At 44.9% G+C, this 21,682-nt stretch overlaps 2 protein-coding genes across 2 annotated transcripts in view; one reads left to right on the top strand and one right to left on the bottom strand.

The window, feature by feature from the left end:
• LOC135911899 (IDLSRF-like peptide) overlaps positions 1 to 5,945 on the bottom strand; it is a 150,485-nt gene extending 144,540 nt beyond the window's left edge. Inside the window, exon 1 of the mRNA XM_065444251.2 lies at positions 5,248 to 5,945. Within this exon, the coding sequence (XP_065300323.1) occupies positions 5,248 to 5,374 (127 nt within the window). The 5' untranslated portion in view covers positions 5,375 to 5,945. The remainder of the gene's footprint in view (positions 1 to 5,247) is intronic.
• Positions 1 to 21,682, top strand: part of LOC135911901 (5'-3' exonuclease PLD3-like) — a 355,720-nt gene that overhangs the window by 50,974 nt on the left and 283,064 nt on the right. The window lies entirely within an intron of this gene.

Genomic DNA, 21,682 nt, shown 5'->3' with positions numbered 1-21,682 from the left:
GGATGGTAGCCGCCTTGGTTTGATTACTTACAACCTTCTGTGCTTTCAAATATTAAGATTCAAAACAACTAAAGCTGCATGCAGCTAACAATATTTAATGGTTAATTTAGAATACTGACTCAACGTGAGATCACCAATACAAAGAATGACACTAGCGATAGCGAAAAGAAAGACAGTCACAATGCTGTCCACCTATATTTATTATTTGAATCGTGCAAAGATATTTACCTTGAAGACAGAAGAGTGAACAGAGTGCTCTGTGGTCCTTGCGCTGTTATTCAAACTTTAAAGCACGTTTTACCAATTACACCTTGAAGACATGCAAATGTAAAAGCAATGACTTCGCAAAGAAACAAAAGCAAAACGAATTAGTGCATTTTCTCTCCTATACCTTCAGCTGCACATCTTCATTTATTTTCCTTTGTTTGATTGTTTGTACATCTTCTCACTTATCGACGTATACATGTACAGTCGACGTCAAAGGTTTATGGAACAAATACCTGATAAATATATTCCATAGGACACCTTATGGCCTTGTTAGTGCACTTCTATGTTAGCATAAATCACTGAGTGAACACAAACCATTCAAGGAAACATAGACAGTATAAGCGGAATCATCCTTTAGATGTCATTCTATGTGATTTGTGTTTATGCGAGCAGTAAATCAGTGCTAATGGAGATGATAAACGGCCAATTTCCAACTAGCATGTTAACCTCTAGCCAGGGAAGCCGCACAAAACTGTGTTTTTTTTTTTGTGCGTGTATTAGTATATAAGGTGTGGATAATAAAATACCGGGATACCTGCACAGGTTGTGGAAACATTCAACTCTTCACATCTCCCGTGGTTCGCGATCATTTCAGCATGACTGTATATGCGCGTGATTCAAATAACGATTAGCTAGGAAAGAGCACTGCTTCAGCATCTGGTTTCGGTGTGACTTGTGTTATATTTGCGCAGGTTTGCCATGCGTGCAGTCTGTCAACGACATTTGTTGGACTGTTTCAATATCGGGTGCTTCTGTGGCCTAACCTATTGTTATTGTAATGTTATTAGTTTATTGTTATTGTAACGCCACTGCGCAAACTCCGCGGCACTGCTGTCGAGCCTCCGAGCGTGAGGTTGCAGGTTCAAATCTGGTCTCGGAGGCCGCATTTCGATGGGGGCTAAGCGCAAGAAATCTCGCTCGTGTACCGTGCATTTTATGCACGCTAAAGAACACCAGGTGATTAAAATTAATACGGAGTCTCCAACTCCAGCTTGCACCAATATAGAATGCTAGAATTGGCACGCGAAACCTTAAAATTTATTTTTTTGACATGATTTGCAGCAGGCGCCTGTGAATATGAAAGGCATGATGACTAGGCACATTATTACCTCAAAGTTTAGTCATCTCCAAATATCTTTTCTAGCGCAAGAAGATTTTCTAGCACAAATAACGTCGAAAGTCAGTGTTCTCCGTGTGAGTTTTTTAGCCTTCCGTCTCGTTTCTTGTGCTGTAAGATGTCTTCGAAGATGAAACAAGACCTACCACTCCGACTTTCAGTATCTTTTTTTCAAAGTTTAGTTTTTTATCACACAGAGTACATAGTGGCTGACAAGTAATCAACTGAACATGTGCATCATACTTGCCGACTAGCATTTATTCCGTCGGATCAAAAACTAAACATTCATTTGTTTGCGCCCCTCGTGATCGTCCTAATGTGTCGAAGCTTGTGCTTTGTGGTTTGCCCGGCGCCGTATGTAAGTGGGTCACTTCTGCTATTATATCATTTATGACGTTTGTTTAACTGGATTGAGTCTGCATGCGTGTCTGGCCTAACGTATTGTTCGGCCTCCTGGCTTTCCCACCCCAGTCAAATGTTTATCAAAAGGAATAATAATAATAATAATAATAATAATAATAATAATAATAATAATAATAATAATAATAATAATAATAATAATAATAATAATAATAATAATAATAATAATAATAATAATAATAATAATAATAATAATAATCGTTGTCAGCGGAACATCTGTGCTCATTTCGGTTTAGCTCCTTTCATGAATCAGTGCGGTGATTGGGTCTAGTTAGTTGCACAGTCCCAGGATGGCGTTCGCGCCTTTTGTTCGTCGAGGTTTCCAGCGTCGTCGAATTCTTTAATGAACGTTAAACTCACGGATTGAACCTTACCTTTTCATGAATTTCATTACTGACGTTTTTTTTTTCTTATCCTTATTCCATACCTTGTTCTTCACTGGCACGTTTGGCGACTTCTGCTTAAAGAGTGGTTTAAGGCTATACTTGCATGGCCTTCTACTGCTAAATTTTCTACATCCCTGGAATCATCATGCCGACGCCGACAACGTTAGTTTTGTGCTTAATTTCACCAGTCATCTTTTTTATTTGGTTCGGGTTTGCTTTAATCGTAAAGCGAATTTGGTCCATTGATTTGTTTTCTCCGTATACCGGTGCGTGACTATGTTTGTTTTTTTACTTTTTTCGTGATATCCTTGCAGCAGGGACGTGGCAGTTAGTTCCTGCCAATGCTATGCGTGAACGAAAGTAGTTACATCGACTGCCATAGTGCAAGTTAAGAAATCGAGATGACTGCCACAGAAACACGTTTATCGATTTAGCTTCAGGACCCGGAATAACAAAAGCTATCTTCAGAAAATCTCGTTATTTTCGCAATCGCTATCGTGATATTAGGGCACAGGGAAAGGAGAAATCATTCTTCCGTACAGAAGCTTTACGAGCAGCGGCTCTGACTGTGACATTTCCGTATGCGTGATATTTAAGATATGTAGGCCCGTTTACACGGTGACGGCTCACTTTCATATAAACTAAATATGTAGTAAAAATGAAATGATGTTCGTAGAAAATATATCAGTCACTTCTTTTTTCGACTAATCTTTCTTTTACTTCATCGTAGTATAAAGCCCAGGGCCCATTTTCATAAAATAGTCTTTACGAACTGTTCATCAGAACTGTTCGTTAAACTGTTCGAACTGTTCGAACGTTAAACGTTCGAACTGTTCGTTAGGGATATAACTGTTCATCAAAGCATATGCCAGCGTATGCTGATGCTGGACATGATATTAACAAAGACGGCTGACAAATCAGGAAGAGCACTTCGGAATGAAAAGCTTCGTGAATTCGGCCTCTAGTTCTACTCCTTAATATAGGTTGCATGAACAAGACGTCATTATTGTATTGTATGTCCGAATGACCAATTAGCAAACGAAGTTTCACTGAGTAATACCGGTGTCACACGGTGCACTTTTGATCGCGATCAAGCCCAATCCAGATGGAAATTCTCGGTCGTGATAGGCTCCTTTGCTCAAGCTGCGGAAGGGAGCCAATCACAGTAGAGAACTTCGATCCGGATCGGGCTTGATCGCGATCAAAATTGCGCCGTGTGACAAGGGTCTTACTGTATAACTGTGACTTCAAGGAACAAGTTGATATTCCGAAATATAAACCTGTCTCAGTCAAAGCCATCTCCGATGAATGAAATTCAGAAGACTAGCACTAGTTTCTAGAAAATGGTCTTGATGAAATAGGTTACAATATGAATTGGTGCTCAATTTATAACTTTCCCAAAATACCTTTGCGGGCCCCCATGACGGAATAGAATTTTGTTTGAAAAAAAAACCCTACGCATGATAATTGAGACAAAATTACGCCGAAACTTGTTAGCGTCACATATAGTAGAATTATTTTAGTTATATCGCAATAAGGTCAGGTGATCACTTTTAGACTCTCTACCTATTTTCTAGAGTTAGTCCTAGATGTTGTGGGTCACGAAATTATCAAGGTAATGAATCCATTGCTAGAGACGCCTTCATATTCCGATAAATATGTTTTAATACAAATATTGCACCACACGCAACATTCTGCATATTTCTAAACATTTATGCGGGTGTTATTTTATGCCTATTAGAGCACGCGTAATTTTAGTTGAAAGAGAAGGTACTTAGTTGTTACAAGCTCATAAGCAATCAGCCGTGCCCAGACTACTCGCAGCGTTTCTACTTTGCATCACAATTTTCGTTGCTGTTTCATCCAGCCAAATAATGTAGTAGTAAGCAATGATGTTCAAACGCCAATGCTTATTCCATCTCCTGAACACTGTAGGTGAGCGCACAACATCGCCTTTGATGTCGTGGATCTCCCTAGAAGTTTCTAGTCGCAATTTGATAGGTTTAGGCTTAGCCGTGGCACACAGGATTGTTCATTAACAGTCATGGTAAAAGCGCGAAGCTTCTCGCCTGCTCGAAAAATGTTGAAAGCTACGGTGCCGCTCTTAATACCCCTAATCACTCGCCTCGTTTCCTAATAGCGAAGTATTCTATTACTGACGTCAGCTTTGACCATACTTAGCCTCGGGCAACATGGTCTCGTTGGTTGGCCGACAGAAGTTAAGCGCACTAAATGTGGCATCGAACGTGTTTTTCTTCTATCGAGTCATCTTGAAAAACCCCATCTCATTGCACGAAGTGTTTGGGAACAATTTGGACTGAGCTTCAGATCGCTTACACGCCAGAATTTTTGTCGCCAATAAATCGCCGGATATCGCAGAATAACGCTTGCAATTACTCCAGCTGTGCTTTCAATCATGACCTATAGAAGCACTGACGTTATAGAAGCACGCTAGGAACAACGCAAATGCTGTGAACGTACTAACTATATTCACGAGAAGTTGCGTCATCTATTTCGGACATGCGACTACAGCCACGAAGAAAATTATAATTGATTCAAAGGACAAATCAACAATAATGCTACCAACGTTTTCTCCGAAGAACGCTATGGCACGATCAAGGTATTCCAGACACTGTTCCAATAAGTTAGAGTCGGAATGGATGAGAATATTCTAGAGCAGGGTACCAATAGCTCTGCGTTTACGTGCGTATTACCGTTAAACCGCGTCATTTTTTTCCTCAGAACAGAGGTACTCAGAAAATTGTTCCGGTTAGTTCAGCAGTCAAGGTCTACATATTCACAGGCATCCTGCGGACTACAACTGTTTTCGCTGTGGCAAGCAAGATTCAAAGTCAGGATCTACGGTTCAACTTCCGCGAATCTGTCTCCAGAAATGATCTAAATGTATCTCAACTGAAAAAAAAAGAAAAATCGACGATGACGATGCTTTCCACTACCGTTTTCACCAGCGTGAATACAATATCAAGTGTGCATACAACAGATATAAGAACAAAAAAGAACACGTGTAGATTACGTTGGTACGGTTTGAAAACTCACCTTCTCGCTTAACGTTCCCCAGGTTCCTGTTGAGCACGTGTGAAAAGTTGATCAAGTAGGCTCCCTGCGCCAGTCCGACGAGAACCACTCCCCACAGGATGAAGTGCTGTGTCGCCCTCATCAGCATCGTCACTAGGAAATACCCGACCGATACGATAACTTCGCCGACGACACCGGACAAGCAGTCGGTGACCTTCTCTCCCGAAAACTTTTTTCTTCCTCTCTACAAGCCCGCACTTGACGAGGACAAAACTGAAGCCAAAAACTCTGAAGTGAGTCACTTCAGGTCGCAGGAGATGGAGGTAGGTCTGGTCCCCCGGTCGACACCGCACAGAGACAACCTTTGGTAGCGGATATTCTGTTTCTGAATGGCCTAGGGACAGGTGCTACGACGGCCCTTTTTATTGTTCGTCACCGGGTCTCCCCCAACAACGCGCTTTTCTTTCGCTTCTGCAGTCGCTTGCGTCTGTTGCTCCGATGTTTTCGTGACGCCCGCTTGCAAACGATTCGAAGAGAGACGACCGGCTGGAGCGGAGGAGACCTTCGCGGAGAAAGTGCCGACTGGGACGGCGCGCGCTTGTTGCCTCACCCGCCCCTCTTCTTCGATCAAACTCCGGAGAGTGGAGAAGGCTCGTCTTTTCCCTGCGACGCGGCGGCGCTCTGCGGCAGAGTCCGACTCCCAGGAACGGGGCGCTTGGTGCGGCGTGAGACGGCGGCCGCCGGCTTTTTGGGGGCGAGGAAAAACGCCCGCGCCGCGGCGCTGTGCGCATGCGCGGCGCCGGCCGCGGGCCAATGGGCGTCGAGCGCGCGCGCTGCATGGCGCGAAAGCGGCGAAACATGGCAGCCGGTTCGCAGAGATGAGCTGCTCGGAGGGGGTCCGGAACGACAGAAAGAAAGAAAAAAAAAAGTGGTCCGAAAAGTCTGCTCGATAGCGGCCTCATTCGATGCTGGCTGCAACCACCTCTTGCTTCCTTTATTCTTTTCGCAGAGCCGGCTCTCCCCCACTGCGTCGCAACCAGCGGTTCAAACCTGTTGTCCTCCGCGGACTCTCTTTCTCACAGGCAGCCGCGTCAAGCCGCATGGCTTACTGCGGTCTCAGTCAGTGAAACCCTCTCTCCAACGAAGAGTTATTTGGCTCAATAAAAGAGCGTAAGGTAAGGGGCCCCAACTATGCGGACGGGTGCGTGGGCGAACTGTTGTGACGCGATGTGACGTAGGCGGTGCGGTGACGTCACAATAGCGGAGGCGGTGAAAAAGAATAAGAAGGCGAAAAGGAGGGCAACATTCGGTATGCCCGACGTGGCCAAGTACGGAAGCAGCGTGCCTTCGTCATGGCTCTCTAGAGAGAAGACCTTTCTTTTTTGGAGGGAGTTAGGCTTAGAGAACCGCGGCGTGAGCTCAGCTGGAAATGAAGACTGATTGCTCTCAGCGAGAAGATCTGACGCGGCTGTCGGGACCATGTTCCTTCATGTTCCGTTACTGTTTCGGGTAGCGCCCCATTCGACGCGCCTCTCAGCATCACAATACGTGGTGAAGACGGCTACACCTTCTACGTTGGCTCCCACCCATCGGAGGCACTCCTTTATGGAAAGTTGGATAGACGAAAAGGCGATGCCAGGCTTTTAGGCGGAGGTGTTATGCGTTTTTCGTGTAGTAGTGACACAACTGCTGAGTGGAGTATTTATTTATTTCGTTGGTATTTTTTTTCTCGGCAGCTGAGATTTTTCGACGGCAACCAAACACCGTGTATCTGTCTACGTTATGCATAACGCTGTATTCGTGATCCCCTTAGTAAGCATGAGAAACACACAAGTCGCCTCGTTGGCTGCCGCCTTTTTTTTGTTGTTGTTGTTGTTATGAAGATCGTAAGGCTTCCGTGAAGTGAGCCATTTTTCATAACTTGAAATGCAAGTATGTAGTGCGTTAAGAAATTGTGTAGAAATTTTACTAAAACCAAAAAGAAGCTCTGTAAAAATGTGTGTAACATACAGTTGCATGCTCCCGAGTAAGAAAGCATGAAGAAAAGTTACGTTCCGGTGAGGGTGGAGATCTAAAAGAGTGCCGAAAGTTGGAGTTATGAACCCAAGTTTTACCGTTTGAATATGGGCGTAGAATGACAACTGACACCCAAATAACAAGGACAGCGGTTTAACACAGTCGTTGGTCGTACAAATAAAGACTCACCGGTCATAAGCGATTCCGATATGTTTTCATGTGTCACCGTACTACGACAAGTGATTACTGCCACTGGTGCTCGTGTGAATCTATCAGTAAAAGCATGCCGAGCCGGGACTTCGCGATCGCATTGATATATCTCCCTGCTCGCGTATTTTCATGAAATTGACAACTGCAGTTCAAACTTCGAAATGCGAACATTGCAGTGCCCCGCATATTTCACATTGCATGTCTTAGTTTTCAAAACACATTGAGCTTTTTCTACGAGCGAGGGGATACCTTTGCTTCCAGCTGTACATTCGAGAATGAATATTGTTCTGATCGCACATGCAACACGATTACGCAAGCATCTTTAACCACAGAATTGGCACCATCATTCGAGAAATTTTGAATGCCATGTGCGGGTCTTGCGCAGACCGAGAACGTGATAATAGAAATGATGCAGTAAAAAAAAACGGTCGCAGGCAAGAAGTAACACATAGCACGCGTGAAAATATTGGCATCCGTATAGTTGGGTTGCTGCATGACGACAGCAGAATGCAGCGTGATTTGATTTAAGGCAAAGTTTTTTTTTTGCCTACTCTTCTAGATAGGCAAAGAAACAACACTACTGTTTGGTAGGTAGGAATCTCATCGGACTTTTAGAACCACGACAGTCTTGTGCTATACAAATAAGATACGACGCAAAAGAGAGCAATATTTCTATCACCGCATAGCCTGAGGTAAGGAACAAAGCAAACAATCTCCATTTAAACAAGAAAAGAAAGCAGCATCCCAAACTTGCAGGTAACAGCGGAAAGGAAACTGTGGTTGGCGGAAAGAAAAGCATCTAAAATTGCACCGCCATCTTAAACATAATAAGATTCCTAGAAGCCAGAAATAGATGAAAGCAAGAATATGAGTTTGACTCCAGTATGATGCAAGTGAAATGTTTCAACCAGATGAACAAACACCCCTAGGTTTTCCACGTGAATACTTCTTTCAAGTGGAACGGCCATCCTCAACTTTCTTCGCCCTTATTGGACCGATCCCGAAGGCATAAAGTTCCTGCAAAAGATACTAGAATGAAATCGGGCGCTAGTTTCTAGAAGAGCTGCCAGCACGGTGGTTCAGCCAGCATGGTAAGGATGGTCAGTGCAGGAATTTGCCAAAATTTTGTCCATTTGGCTCGCAATGGCCTGCGACTTCACAAATTAATAATTTCTCCCAAAATGGTGCATTAAAGAGGTAAGAGTTCCCAGTGATCATGCATGCACGAAACCTTGTCGTTCTGTTGCATTTAGACAAGCAGCATTCTTTCAAAATCTGGGCCAATATAGACTGAAAGCCTCTAACCCTACAGCTAGAAAAGAAGTGGCAGAACTTTCCAAGTTAATCAACAAGCGTAAGACAGCTCACATAAGGAAGTATAATACGGATAGAATTGATCATGCTCTCAGGAACGCAGGAAGCCTAAAAGCAGTGAAGAAGAAACTAGGAATAGGCAAGAATCACATGTATGCGTCAAGAGACAAAGCCGGCAATACCATTACTAATATGGATGAGGTCGTTCATGTGGTTAAGGAGTTCTATAGATATTTATACAGTACCAGTGGCACCCACGACGATAATGGAAGAGGGACAAGTCTAGAGGAATTTGAAATCTCACAAGTAACGCCGGGAGAAGTAAAGAAAGCCGTGGGGCCTATGCAAAGGGCGAAGGCCGCTGGGGAGGATCAGGTAACAGCAGATTTGTTGAAGGATGGTGGGCAGATTGTTCTAGAAAAACTGGCCACCCTGTATACGCAATGCCTCATGGCTTCGAGCATACCATAATCATGGAAAAACCCTAACATAATCCTAATCCATAAGAAAGGGGACGCCAAAGAGTTGAAAAATTATAGACCGCTCAGCTTACTGTCCGTTGCCTACAAATTATTTACTAAGGTAATTGCAAATAGAATCAGGAACACCTGAGACTTCCGTCAACCAAAGGACCAGGCAGGATTCCGTAAAGGCTACACAACAATAGATCATATTCAGACTATCAATCAGGTGATAGAAAAATGCGGGGAATATAACCAGCCCCTATTTATAGCTTTCCCTGATTACGAGAAAGCTTTTGATTCAGTCGAAACCTCAGCAGTCATGGAGGCATTGCGGAATCAGGGTATACACGAGCCGTATATAAAAATATTGAACGATATCTATAGCGGCTCCAGAGCCACCGTAGTCCTCCATAAAAAAAGCAACAAAATCGCAATAAAGAAAGGCGTCAGGCAGGGAGATACGATCTCTCCAATGCTATTCACAGCGTGTTTACAGGAGGTATTCAGAGGCCTGGATTGGGAAGAATTCGGGATGAGAGTTGATGGAGAATACCTTAGTAACTTGTGATTCGCTGATGACATTGCCTTGCTTAGTAACTCAGGGGACCAATTGCAATGCATGCTCACTGACCTGCAGTGGCAAAGCCGAAGGGTGGGTCTAAAAATTAATCTGCAGAAAACTAAAGTAGCATTTAACAGTCTCGGAAGAGAACAGCAGTTTACGATAGGTAGTGAGGCACTGGAAGTGGTAAGGGAATACATCTACTTAGGACAGGTAGTGACTGCGGATCCGGATCATGAGACTGAAATAATCAGAAGAATAAGAATGGGCTGGGGTGCGTTTGGCAGGCATTCTCAGGTCACGAACAGCAGGTTGCCATTATCCCTGAAGAGAAAAGTGTATAACAGCTGTGTCTTACCAGTACTCACGTATGGGGCAGAAACCTGGAGGCTTACGAAAAGGGTTCTGCTTAAGCTGAGGACGACGCAACGAGCTATAGAAAGAAGAATGATAGGTGTAACATTAAGGGATAAGAAAAGAGCAGATTGGGTGAGGGAACAAACGCGAGTTAATGATATCTTAGTTGAAATCAAGAAAAAGAAATGGGCATGGGCAGGACACGTAATGAGGAGGGAAGATAACCGATGGTCATTAAGAGTTACGGAATGGAATCCAAGGGAAGGGAAGCGTAGCAGAGGGCGGCAGAAAGTTAGATGGGCGAATGAGATTAAGAAGTTTGCAGCGACAACATGGCCACAATTAGTACATGACCGGGGTAATTGGAGAAGTATGGGAGAGGCCTCTGCCCTGCAGTGGGCGTAACCAGGATGATGATGACGATGATGATGATGATGATGTAGTTGTGATGCCATCGTCATCCCTGCATCGTCGTCATGCATTTGCTGGCATACCACCATCGGCATGCCGTGTTGGTGTTTCCATTGTCATCATTCCAATTTCGACATCCGACTCTCGCCATACGGCTGTTGTCATGCTGTTGTCTTCATGCCATCGTCGTCATACCACCTTCGTCGATCCATCGACGTCATTCCTTGTTCGTCGTTCTATCCTAATAATTTTTTCGTCATTCAGTCCTGATTATGCCACCGTTGCTTTACCATTGTCGTCATTGGGTCATCGTCACACAGACGCTATCATGGATCCGTTGCCATGGAATGGTCGTCAAGTCGGCTTCGTCATGCCATCGTCATTATCGCTTTTTCATACGATTCTCGTCATCTCATTGTCCTCATGTCATCGCAGTTGAGTTATCGTCGTTTAAGAATCGACATCTTATGGTCATCATGCCATGGTCATTATGCGCCATTGTCGTCCAATCGACATAATTCCTTCTTTGTCATTCCATCGTCGCTTCGTCGGCGTTACATAGCCATCGTCACGCCCCTATGCTCATGGGCGGCCTTGGCAAGCGCGTACCATAGCAAAGTGAGATGATATCGCAGTATGTGCCCCATAGTCGATGCAATAAAGTATCTAGGCGTGTTCAGTACGTTACCACATTGACCCCTACATTATCACATTACCATATACGGCTTCAATTAACGTGATCTCAACAACGTGGTATATCAATGCATTGTTCGATTCCTATTCGCATTACCCACGACAGGCATCGTGAGATGAGTTCTGCCGTAATTAATTTTACTTAAGGGAGACCTTCAATTCTAAACACTGAAGCTCCAAATAACGGCGACATCGACGAGCCATATGTTCTACTGTTCATCACAAGGCCACGGGTTCGATTCCCGGTCGAGATGGCAGGAACGTAATCGCAAGGCTGCAAAGCGCATTGCATACGATGAACAGTTTTACAGGTTTTCATTAACTGCTTCACAAATGTGTTACCCCGTACAGATTTGAAAATGCACGTTTTGTATATGCATATATTTTCAATGGGCCGTGCCAACTCTTCGCTGTGTTCCTCACGCAACGAGACAGGAGGCATCAAACAACTTCTTTGGTTATGCCAAAGAAACCATGATCATAGAGGCGCCTTTGCGAACCTAGAGATAAAAGATAGTTTCGCGTACGCTTGTTTGCCACACGTTCTATTTTCAGGAGGGTCCGTTATTGTCTTGAAGGAAGCTTCACGTCTTGTTTATTGCACTTCCAAGACAGGCTATAGTGCTTTTAGGAGGATGGCAAAATGTTCCAGTTACATTGCGAGCGAGTCGCTTTGGAGAAGCAATTGTTGGCCTCAATTGTCAGCCTCAGCCCGCCAGTAGCAACGCCCTTACCCCCATCACCTCTGCAGAGATGCAAGAAACTGCCGAGTTGTGTCTTTGAGGTTAGGATCGGTTACGAAAGGTATTTTTATCCTGAATGTGCGTCTCTGGAGAAAGTTCTCTAGTTGTCAGATGTTTGTATTTTCTGTAGAAGCAACATCACGTCGTAGTGTAATGTGCTGTAAGCCCGAAATAGGCAGTTTTTCATCCGTTTCTTTGCTAGATAACACTTCAAACGGATCCCTCTAACCCGCGGGCCAGAGTGGCGCCAAAGACGCTAGAAGCCGTTGTGTTCGCTGGGTCATTCGACTTTGATAGGCACGGGGCGTCGTTATTGGATTCCTTTGGTACACTTGGCACGTTGACATCAAACAGAATGGTCGCTCGGAGCGAAAAGAGCTTTAAGTGGAGCATTTTTCTTCGACAACTTCTTATCAATGGAATCGATAAAAGCCTTTCATCACTTAGAGCCGGTGCATCAAATTATATGTTTGCGTTAGCTTTCCGATTTGCGCTTTTATATATGTGACTTCTTGCAATATATAAAAGCAAACGCAGGATCTACAGCAGCGAGTTTGTAACCGACACACCATGCCTCGAGTGCGTTATCACACATATATTCAAGACAGAAGTATGTATATTTGGGGCAGAAGTCAAGCGGATTGGAGAAACATGCTTCTCTTGTAATCAAAATACTTGGTACATGGTCATGCTTCGCTTAATAGAAGCATGCTTTAACGACATTACGAAATTTGTTTCGTGGCAAGAAACCGATTCAAATAATTTGTAGATCCTGTTGTAAGAACTGTACACACGCTTTTTTGTCCAAGTTTAATTAAATAGTATATACTTTGTGTGTGTGCGTGTAACACTGTTTATTACCCAGTGGTGTGAACATTTATGAACCCGCTTGCTCATGAGGTGCCTCTCTGGTTAGTTTTATTTTTATTTGGCTAGCAATCTTTTTGTGTGTAGGGTTAGTACGCATGTACTGATGTTGTATGTGTGTGCATGTTACATGACGAAATGATTAGCCTGAGTTTCATAAAGCTTCCCTTCGGATAACTGACCGGTATGCCGCCTCCCTTCCCGTTTATTTGTCTACAGATAATAATGCCAATTGCACGAGCGTTGTTACTGTTTCCTGATGAGGTCTCCAGGGGCTGCCTGGTATCACAATAGTTATAAACCTAAATGCTCCTCTCTGCATTTCCTTCATTTGTTATGATCATGTTATTTAGGTGTAACTCGAGGCATGTGTTCAAGTGCAATGGAAGCATTTGAAAAGACAGCACATAATATTTCCAACACAGATCGCTCCTATCACGCTGTCGCTTGAATACAACAAAAATAATACAGCTTTTTTTTTTCAGATGACGAGTCTTTCAGCCCCCATTTTAATTTCATTGCCTAGCCCTAACTTTGAATACGAGACGACTTACTTCAGGCCATTCTACTTAGTTTAGATGACCACGGCCAACACGTGAACGACACGGTGTCGAAGAGTGGTGCGTTTCCAAGGATATTGGAACTGACCGCACGTGACTTGTATTTCTACAAGGTGGAACAAAATGTAGTTATCCCCAATGAGCTAGCAACGACGGATGACCATATGTCGACAAACTCACTCAGATTCCCTCAGGCTCTGACAGACCCGTCAGTGTGAGTGTCTGTGAGCCCGGCTGAGTAGAAATTAGATCCGCCTATGTCTGGAGTCTGATTGAGTTTCGTTCATTTTGCTGACCTATGCAGATAAAGTATCTTTTATTAAAAAAGAGTAAGATAGGCATGTGTATGGACTCGCACAATAAGGCCATCGAAATAGAGTGCCGCGGGTTCGAAGTTTTTCGGAGCAATACGTGGGTGGCATTGAAACTCATTGTTATACCTCTAGCAACAAACACGTCAGACGGCGTCTGTAAGTTTCAGAAACGATGGCGACATTACAAGTTTTCGATGCAGGAATGAACTTCTCGCAGTTTACTGCACCTGAAGCTCAGTTATCGAAACTGGGCCCTTGTCTGGTCTGTCCGTCTGTCTTTCTTACGCTTCGACGACTTTTGTCGACACCGAAATCGCACGACGATGATCCCGTTTTGTCATCAGGCCACTTCATTATGCCCAACATCACCATTGCCACAGAGCTAAGAAAAGTATGAAACTACCCCTTAACCGCCACCACTGGGATCTGCATCCATGCCAGCGAAGGAATGACCACCTGTAAGTTGATCGCACCAGCCACTGAGACATCGCGCAATAACAATGCTGAGCCATTAGTGCAAGGTCATGCGCTGCGTGCAGACTTTGAGACTAGTGGCATTTGAGCGTGTATTTTGGATGCCATAACGAGCGAGACTGTGTTTACGAGGATTAGATTATATGGGACATCGTATAAAAATCGTCCTTGACAAGATCGTGGGGTGTTTGCGGGCGATTTTCGGTTCTCGTGCCCGTGGAAAAACAGCACCCGCGACATAATTGTATGCACATGACCTTCATGAACATAAGCATCGAACATGGCATGCACACATTGTAGAGGTTTAGAACGACAGAAAGCTGAGCTAGTTGGTAAGGATTCACTATGCAAAAAAGAGTTGGGGCGTGCAGACAGGACACAATCTAGATGTGTTCGATCTATATATGCATATCGATCTATATATATATGCGATCTATAATGGTGGAAGTGCTTGCGTGAGTCGGCTTTTGATTACTTTACATAAGAAGGAGATTAAGTGCCTTAACAGTTATCTCTCACGTAGACCGGCATATGTACCCGACTGACACGTGGTGATACCAATCCTGAGCTTGCGCAGATGCGTTTTGTGTCTGCTTTCGTTTTTCGCCTCCGTGCTCTCTTCAGTTGATAGTAGGTTCTCTACTCTTGTGTCCTGTCTGCACGCCTCACCTCTTTTTTGCATGATGAACCCATTTTAGAGAATGTGCCGAGCATATCATTGTTGGGAGAAATCAACTTCAAAAGCATACGCAGGTTAATGCCAACCGCTACTTCTCAGCGACAACGCTGCATAATTTACAGAGTAACTCGAAGTATTTAAAGACTCCACGTACCCTATATAGCTGTGCTGGAAGTATGCAGAGAAAATAAAACCATTGAAATCGCGTAGGTGGCACTGCGTCATTTAGCTCCTGAAATTAGTTGTAGTACAAATCCTGACCTCGGAGTTTGCTTGAAGGTTCCAAGTCATGCTTACAAAACAAGTAATAGAGCCAAGTCATGCTTACAAAACAAGTAATAGAGCCTTCAAACTATGAATACTATGAAGCCTTTAACGCAGTAACTACCTCCTGACTTGTGCCTTAATTTTGATTAACACAATATCTAAATTTAGAGAATGATGTAAGGAGACTAAAAATTTGAAGGTCGTCTCGAATGCAACGTTTGAATTCCGTTGGGCGTGTAGGTGCTTGGACGTGGCCCTATTGAACTATGGAAACCAATAAATTGTTAGTGTTTTCCACAACACAAAAGAAAAAATAATAAGAGCTTACACGGTGCACCAAGACTATTTCAACACAATATGTTAAAATAGTTAAGATTATGCGGTTTTACGTGTAGATACCACGATCTAATTATGAGGCACGCCGTAGTGGCGGACTCCGGAATGATTCGGACCACCTGGGGTTCTTTACCGTGCGCCTAAATCTGAGTGCACGGGCGTTTTTGCATTTCGCCCCAATCCGAATGTGGCTGCCGTGGCCGAGATGAGATCCCGTGAGCTCGTGCTTAGTAGGCCAACACCCTCAGCCAATATTTAAATAGTGAAACTTGGAACCGTCGCGAACAAAAGAAAAATAATTTAGCATAAGCCTTTGGCCAAACAACTGAAAATGAATGGTTCCAGAAAGTTTTTCATCTTACTAAATAAATATAACCTAGTAAGGCAGGGGGAGTCGGAGAGGGTGAAACCCTGTCACTGTACATTGTTCCGATTCCACAAGCATTACTTGAAATGCAGAAATGGAGGTGCGTACATCACAAAAAAAACAATTAAAAGGCAAGAATTATTCATGATCAGGGTCCTCTGAGAGTGTTTGGCGGAGGTAAACGTATTCTTTACACATTCTGAAAACTTAATGCGAATCACGAATTCTTGGTCTCTTGTCAGGCTGTCTGACATTCAAACTCCTTTTTTTTGTAACATGTTTGGAATGGTATCCAGTGCTAAAGGTTGAGGTCAACAGCATGAGAGGGACCCAGAAATCGGATGCAATGCAGAAATCTACTTCATGCCCACATGCTTCCCGACCTTAATGGCCAAGCCAAACCACGAGCGGGTACATATAGGTAAATAATAGCGCATTAAAAATAAAAATTACAGATCATCAGAAATAAAACTAGTGTAATACGTCACACGAAATACTAAGAAGTGATAACACAAAGAAGAGAGCAGACGTGTTAGCTTTAGTTTTTGTTTTTCTTCCCTTTAACAATTGTTTTCAAACTCATTTGATAGACAGACATGTTTGCCTTATCTATTTTTGTGTTTTTGCGTTTCATCTTTCTTCTTCTGGAGGCGTGCTTCTTTAAGTGGGGTTATCTAAATGCGGAGAACACAAAAATAACAATAATAGTACCATAAAACGTGTGGGAGAGGGCGTAGCGACGCAAGAATCAAGAGAATCGAAGAACCAGATGTGTCCTTCGATTTTCAGATTCCGGGAAGCAACAGTAATTCGGAGAATAAAATAAAAAATTATATTCGGGCTTGTGCCGTAGTCTCCGATCCGAGAACAGAGGACGCAAATAAAAAAAAGACATTGAAACAAGAATGGGCAACTCATCTGCCTCTGTTCACTGATGCATCCTTTCGTGGGGCTTGCTTATATATACATATATATATATATATATATATATATATATATATATATATATATATATATATATATATGAAGTTATGGTCTGCGAAAACAATCCGGTTGTTCACTCCACTTCCCAAAGACAAATTGGCTGTGTGCTTTTTGTGCAAAGCCAGCGTCTTGGAAAGGGAAACAAGATAATGAAACGCTATCGCTCGTTATGGCTCGTTAGTACACATTGTTATGGCGAGTCGTTCGCGCGGCAAACTTTTGAGACAGAGAAAGTTTTTGTTGCGAACCCGCAGCTCCAAATAGATTTAAACGCAGATAAACAAAAAAATTTAGTTATCCTGATTTGGAGTGCAGCGGCATTATCAATGTTCGTTAAAGCGCAGTGGACACGGAAAGCGCAAGCCACGTATTGTTGCTCACCCAGTAAACAATTGCGCCGCTTCCAAATCTCAGCGGCAAACTGAATATCTCAATGAGAATAAGTTTTGCAACCTTGGAACATTTTCTCTTTTTTTGTAGTTGTTGCCACTAAAATTTTCACGCCTGATCCGCTCAGCTTAGGAGTTTTTCAACGTCCGATCATGTTGTAGCAGCCTCTCCGCATCCAAGCTGTCACCAACATTCGTTGCAAAACGCGCGATTTCGATAAAATATGCGTATTCATTAGGAAAGTATTGTGAATCTGACCGTGCTATGCCGTTGGAGGGAAATTAATTAACGCCTTCGCGGAAGCATGCTCGTTTTGTCACAGGACTTCGTTTCTTTCTCATTCTGTTTATATATGCACATATGTAAATGTATTATACATCTAAGCTGTATCGGTAACCGGCGGTGAGACTCCTCGCGTCAACAGCAGCGCCGCAGTACACCTACCGAATGGCTGGGCACAAGCGCGCCGCAGCGCACGGGCGCATGCGCGCCTGGCAGCGCGAATGCATGGGCGTGGACACGACTGCTTGGTGCATTGCGAAATAAAGCGAACGCTGACAGAGGTGCGCGCTTCTCGTATCGTTTAGAATGTTGTTATACAGAGTAACATATATATTTTTATGCGAAGCATATTACGAGAGCTCAACCCAGCTCCTCAGGCGCGGCGGTGTCGCCTTCAATACCACGTGACACCGTGACGTCACGACAGAGGAGAAACGGGGCTCCAACTCGCGGCGTCGCGGCGGTGTATGAGCAGCTGCGCTTGCCTCTGCTAGACACTCACGAGGCGAGATGTCTCCTGGAGACAGAGCTGCTTGTTGGAATGAGAAGCGAATGTTGCGGCGTGCTACAGAGACTGTTTCTAGGTGGCTTTGCTACGGCGCAGCGACTACGCGCCCCGCATCGGACGCGGTGAGCGTCGAGCAACGCAGCGTTCGGCGCGACAACGAAATGTGCGCCTGAGCAAGCGCCGCACGCCTGAGCCTACGCCGACGACACCGGCTTTTCTGCGACACGAGCTCCTTAACGCTGTCGCGTTAAAATAAAGGCTAGTATGCTTCGCATCCTGGGCTTAACCTTAGCTAAGGCACAGCCAGTTTTTTGAAGCGCAGAGTATTCTGCCGCTGTTATATAGACACCCATATTATACTTTGTGCAGGGAAGGAGATCGGTAACGGAAACAGGCCTCAGGCGGAGGGCAGAAAATGTAGAGAATAAAGGGCATCTGTATGACAATGGAACGTAAATGTGGGGCAGAAGCGATGTTACTGATGTAGAAAGGTACTAGAACATGTCAGTTAAGCCGATGTATTGAATGCTATGGAAATAATATGTAAAGCTTTACGCTGGTTTGAAGGGGAGATGCCATGGTTCCTGAGAAGCAGAGTTAATTTCTACACAAGCAAGCCCTCTAGCTTCTCAAACCTATATATTGCCAACAAGATGTGTGCAATGGTATTATAACGCACCGCAGTTATCGCAAGAAGTGTTGACGGTTTGTCCCAGGTGGCATGGACATAGCTTTGGTGAATACGACGTTCAGGCGCAGTCGATGTGAGATTTCTTGACGCTTTCGTGGATTGCCTACCGGAAGATGTCAACATACTTTAGTTGAACATTCAAGCATGTGATCGCCTCAGAAGGCAGTGAAGGTACTTTGGTGCTTTCTCAGAACATCTGGTCTGCGCGAGTGGCTTTAACTCAAGTACTGTCCGTGCACGTCTCTTAAACTTTCTCTCTTCCTCCTCTCTCTTCCCCTTCTCCCTTCCCCCAGCCTAGGGTAGCCAATCGAACTCATGACCGGTTCACATTCCTGCCTTCCTATATTCCTCTCTCTCGCTCTCTCAAGCCGGCTTGTCACGCTCTTTGCGAGCGTCGGTTCCCCATGGAAAATTCCTATGAAGATTTTCCGAGCTCCGTCTTGTTGTGCCATTACCACCAGCCAGGATTCCGAATCTACAAGATGCAGAATTTATCCTGCGAGCGCCCTTTGGACGAACCCGGGGCTGCGCCGAAAGGCACAGCGCCTTAATTCTCCCTTGACTAGTCAAGATGCTGAGCCGTCAGGCAGCGGTGTCCTGCGGAGAAGCATCGGCGAGCAACATGTCCAAACGTGCACACAAGTGCCAGACAGCCCGGCGCCGCACCTCCTTTTGCCTGGAGGTCAACGCGCGCGCGAACTTTGAACCGGGTGGCCAGCGCGGTCGCTGGTTGGACCTCTCGGACGACCATCGAGTGCCGGCTTTTTATTGGGCCGTTTGAGTGACAATGGTTTCTCGGGGATTATAAAGCCGCGACGCCGCCGCCTCGAAAACCGGATCTGCCGATCCACCGGGAGCAGAGTGCCGCTCTCGACTGGGGTGAGATGTGTCACGCGTTTTCGCCGGACGTCGCCGTGCGGGAACAGTCGCGTTTACTGTGAGCTCTCGGCCCCAGTGCCGATCCGATCATGTCCTGTATAATGACCTGTATATAGTGTATAAAGTCCCTTTTGTTATTCTCACCGACGCCTGACTCGGAATCTTCGCTACCAACGCTCTGTCACGAAACGGGTGACGAGCGCTACGGGACCACCACAAAGTCGTAATAGTGGTGGCAGCGGTGCAAAGTCGTAACAGTCTGCAACAACGTAAGGTGATCCCTCCCGATGCTGCATCTGCTTGGCCATGATCGTGGCCTGGGCAACGAGGGGAATAATTCTCACCATTAGAACACTATGGCGCACCAGCACAGCAATCTCGGAGGCCAGGCAAAGAGAGGCGGACTCCGCGCGTGTGCCGCTAGATGGCACAACTTGTTCAGATGGAACCACTAGGGAAGGACCCTGGCTGTAGTAGGCCACAAGAGGAGTTACGCGCTTAAAGATACTGACTGCTGCCTGAGGAATATCTTTCTCACGGTAAGTGAAGCTTCATGGAAACAAAGGTCGGTGGTATCATCTGCGTGATGCTGAGCAGTATGCCGGTATGCGTGCGGCAAGCGCGTTGACCTGGCCTATGTGCGACCATCAGCCGTTTTAAGGGTGCGTTAGGCGTACGTTCTGTCGAGCCGTTTGCACTGTTGCACTGCATCCGCCTACTTCACTTTCCTGCGCCCCTGGAGCACACAGATAGAATTTGTGCGATAACCAAGACTCGTCCCATAATTATTCACAGCAGCCACTTCTTTCCCGTCGTTCCACATCGCTCTTTTACGTGCCACAAATGCATCGCCTGCTGTCAAATGCAGGGACACTGCTCAATTGTCGCTAACCTGCTAGGCTTAGTAAGAGTTGACAGCGATTATGCACATATTCTGAAGAACAGCAGTTTCAGCCTGAGATGACACGTTAGCATGAATCCACAGAAGACGACAAATATATTCCCAGATCGTCCTTCGTCCATGGCCTGGCACGTGCTGTACGGCGGTGCTTGTGCCCACGCTTTGCGCTTTTTGCTTCTTCCGAATCCACCTGTCTACGACAACAGCAGGGAAGGAACGTTCTAGATAACACACCGGAACAAAACACGGATACTAACGCAATGCTGCACACAAGACGCATTCGTCACGGTACGAGACCTACGAGGCAACACACGCATGCAACACCTTAACAAGATCCCCATTGTGCGCGAACAACATGGACGCCACAGCGAAAAATACCACGTGACTTCATCCACCCTATTGCCCCATTCACGCGCAGCAGGTAGAGCCTATCCTCAATTTCTTTCTTTTTTTCCTTCTTCCATGCCTCTCGTGCTCTTTTCTGGACACGTTGCGCCGTCTAGTGGTGCTGCCGAGAACTCCGCGCGTGGCATCCGAGACAGTAAGCAAGGCGCGCAGGTACCTGCAAACTCTGAGAATTGCGCCCTAGCTGGCTGCACACCTAGTGGCACATACTCAGTACACTCATTGCGCTGTTCAAGTTCGTTCAAGTGTTGGCGGGAAAGGCGTTCATTGAAAAGTGCCACATACTCCATTAATTTTTCCGCAGCCTAGCGAAGCGTCGGGAAGCTGTCTTTGAGGAGCCCTTGTGCCCTGAGCCCCATTGTCCCAAGGACCCTTATCGACATAGAGGAAGCACAGATACAGTGGAACTGGTGGCCAAATTCAAGAACATTTGTCCGGTGTAATGGGCAGAATCGAAGAACTTAGCTCGCATAATATAAACTGTCTGGCAAGAATCGGATATAGAGGCAGATAGTTAATAATGATTTCATTTTTTTTTTCAAAATTTATAATTTTTGCGGTTGTGCTATTTCAGCTGCTGTTCTTTCGATTGTAACTTTTATGTTAACCATAAACAGCAGGTCACAATGGAGTATCTACTATGGGGCCTCCTTCTGTACCCCTATATCTTAAAGCATTTGCAGAACTAATAAAAATTGATTAGCTGAAAAAGTGATTGATTTCAATTTCCTCCAAAAAAAAGGAATTATGGAGATCCAACGCTCTTTTTACGACCCCTGTGA

Source organism: Dermacentor albipictus, chromosome 10 (genome assembly GCF_038994185.2).
Source record: "Dermacentor albipictus isolate Rhodes 1998 colony chromosome 10, USDA_Dalb.pri_finalv2, whole genome shotgun sequence".
Taxonomy (NCBI): Eukaryota; Metazoa; Arthropoda; class Arachnida; order Ixodida; family Ixodidae; genus Dermacentor; species Dermacentor albipictus.
The sequence above is the reverse complement of the archived record's forward strand: the minus strand, read 5'-3'. Positions and strand labels throughout refer to the sequence as shown.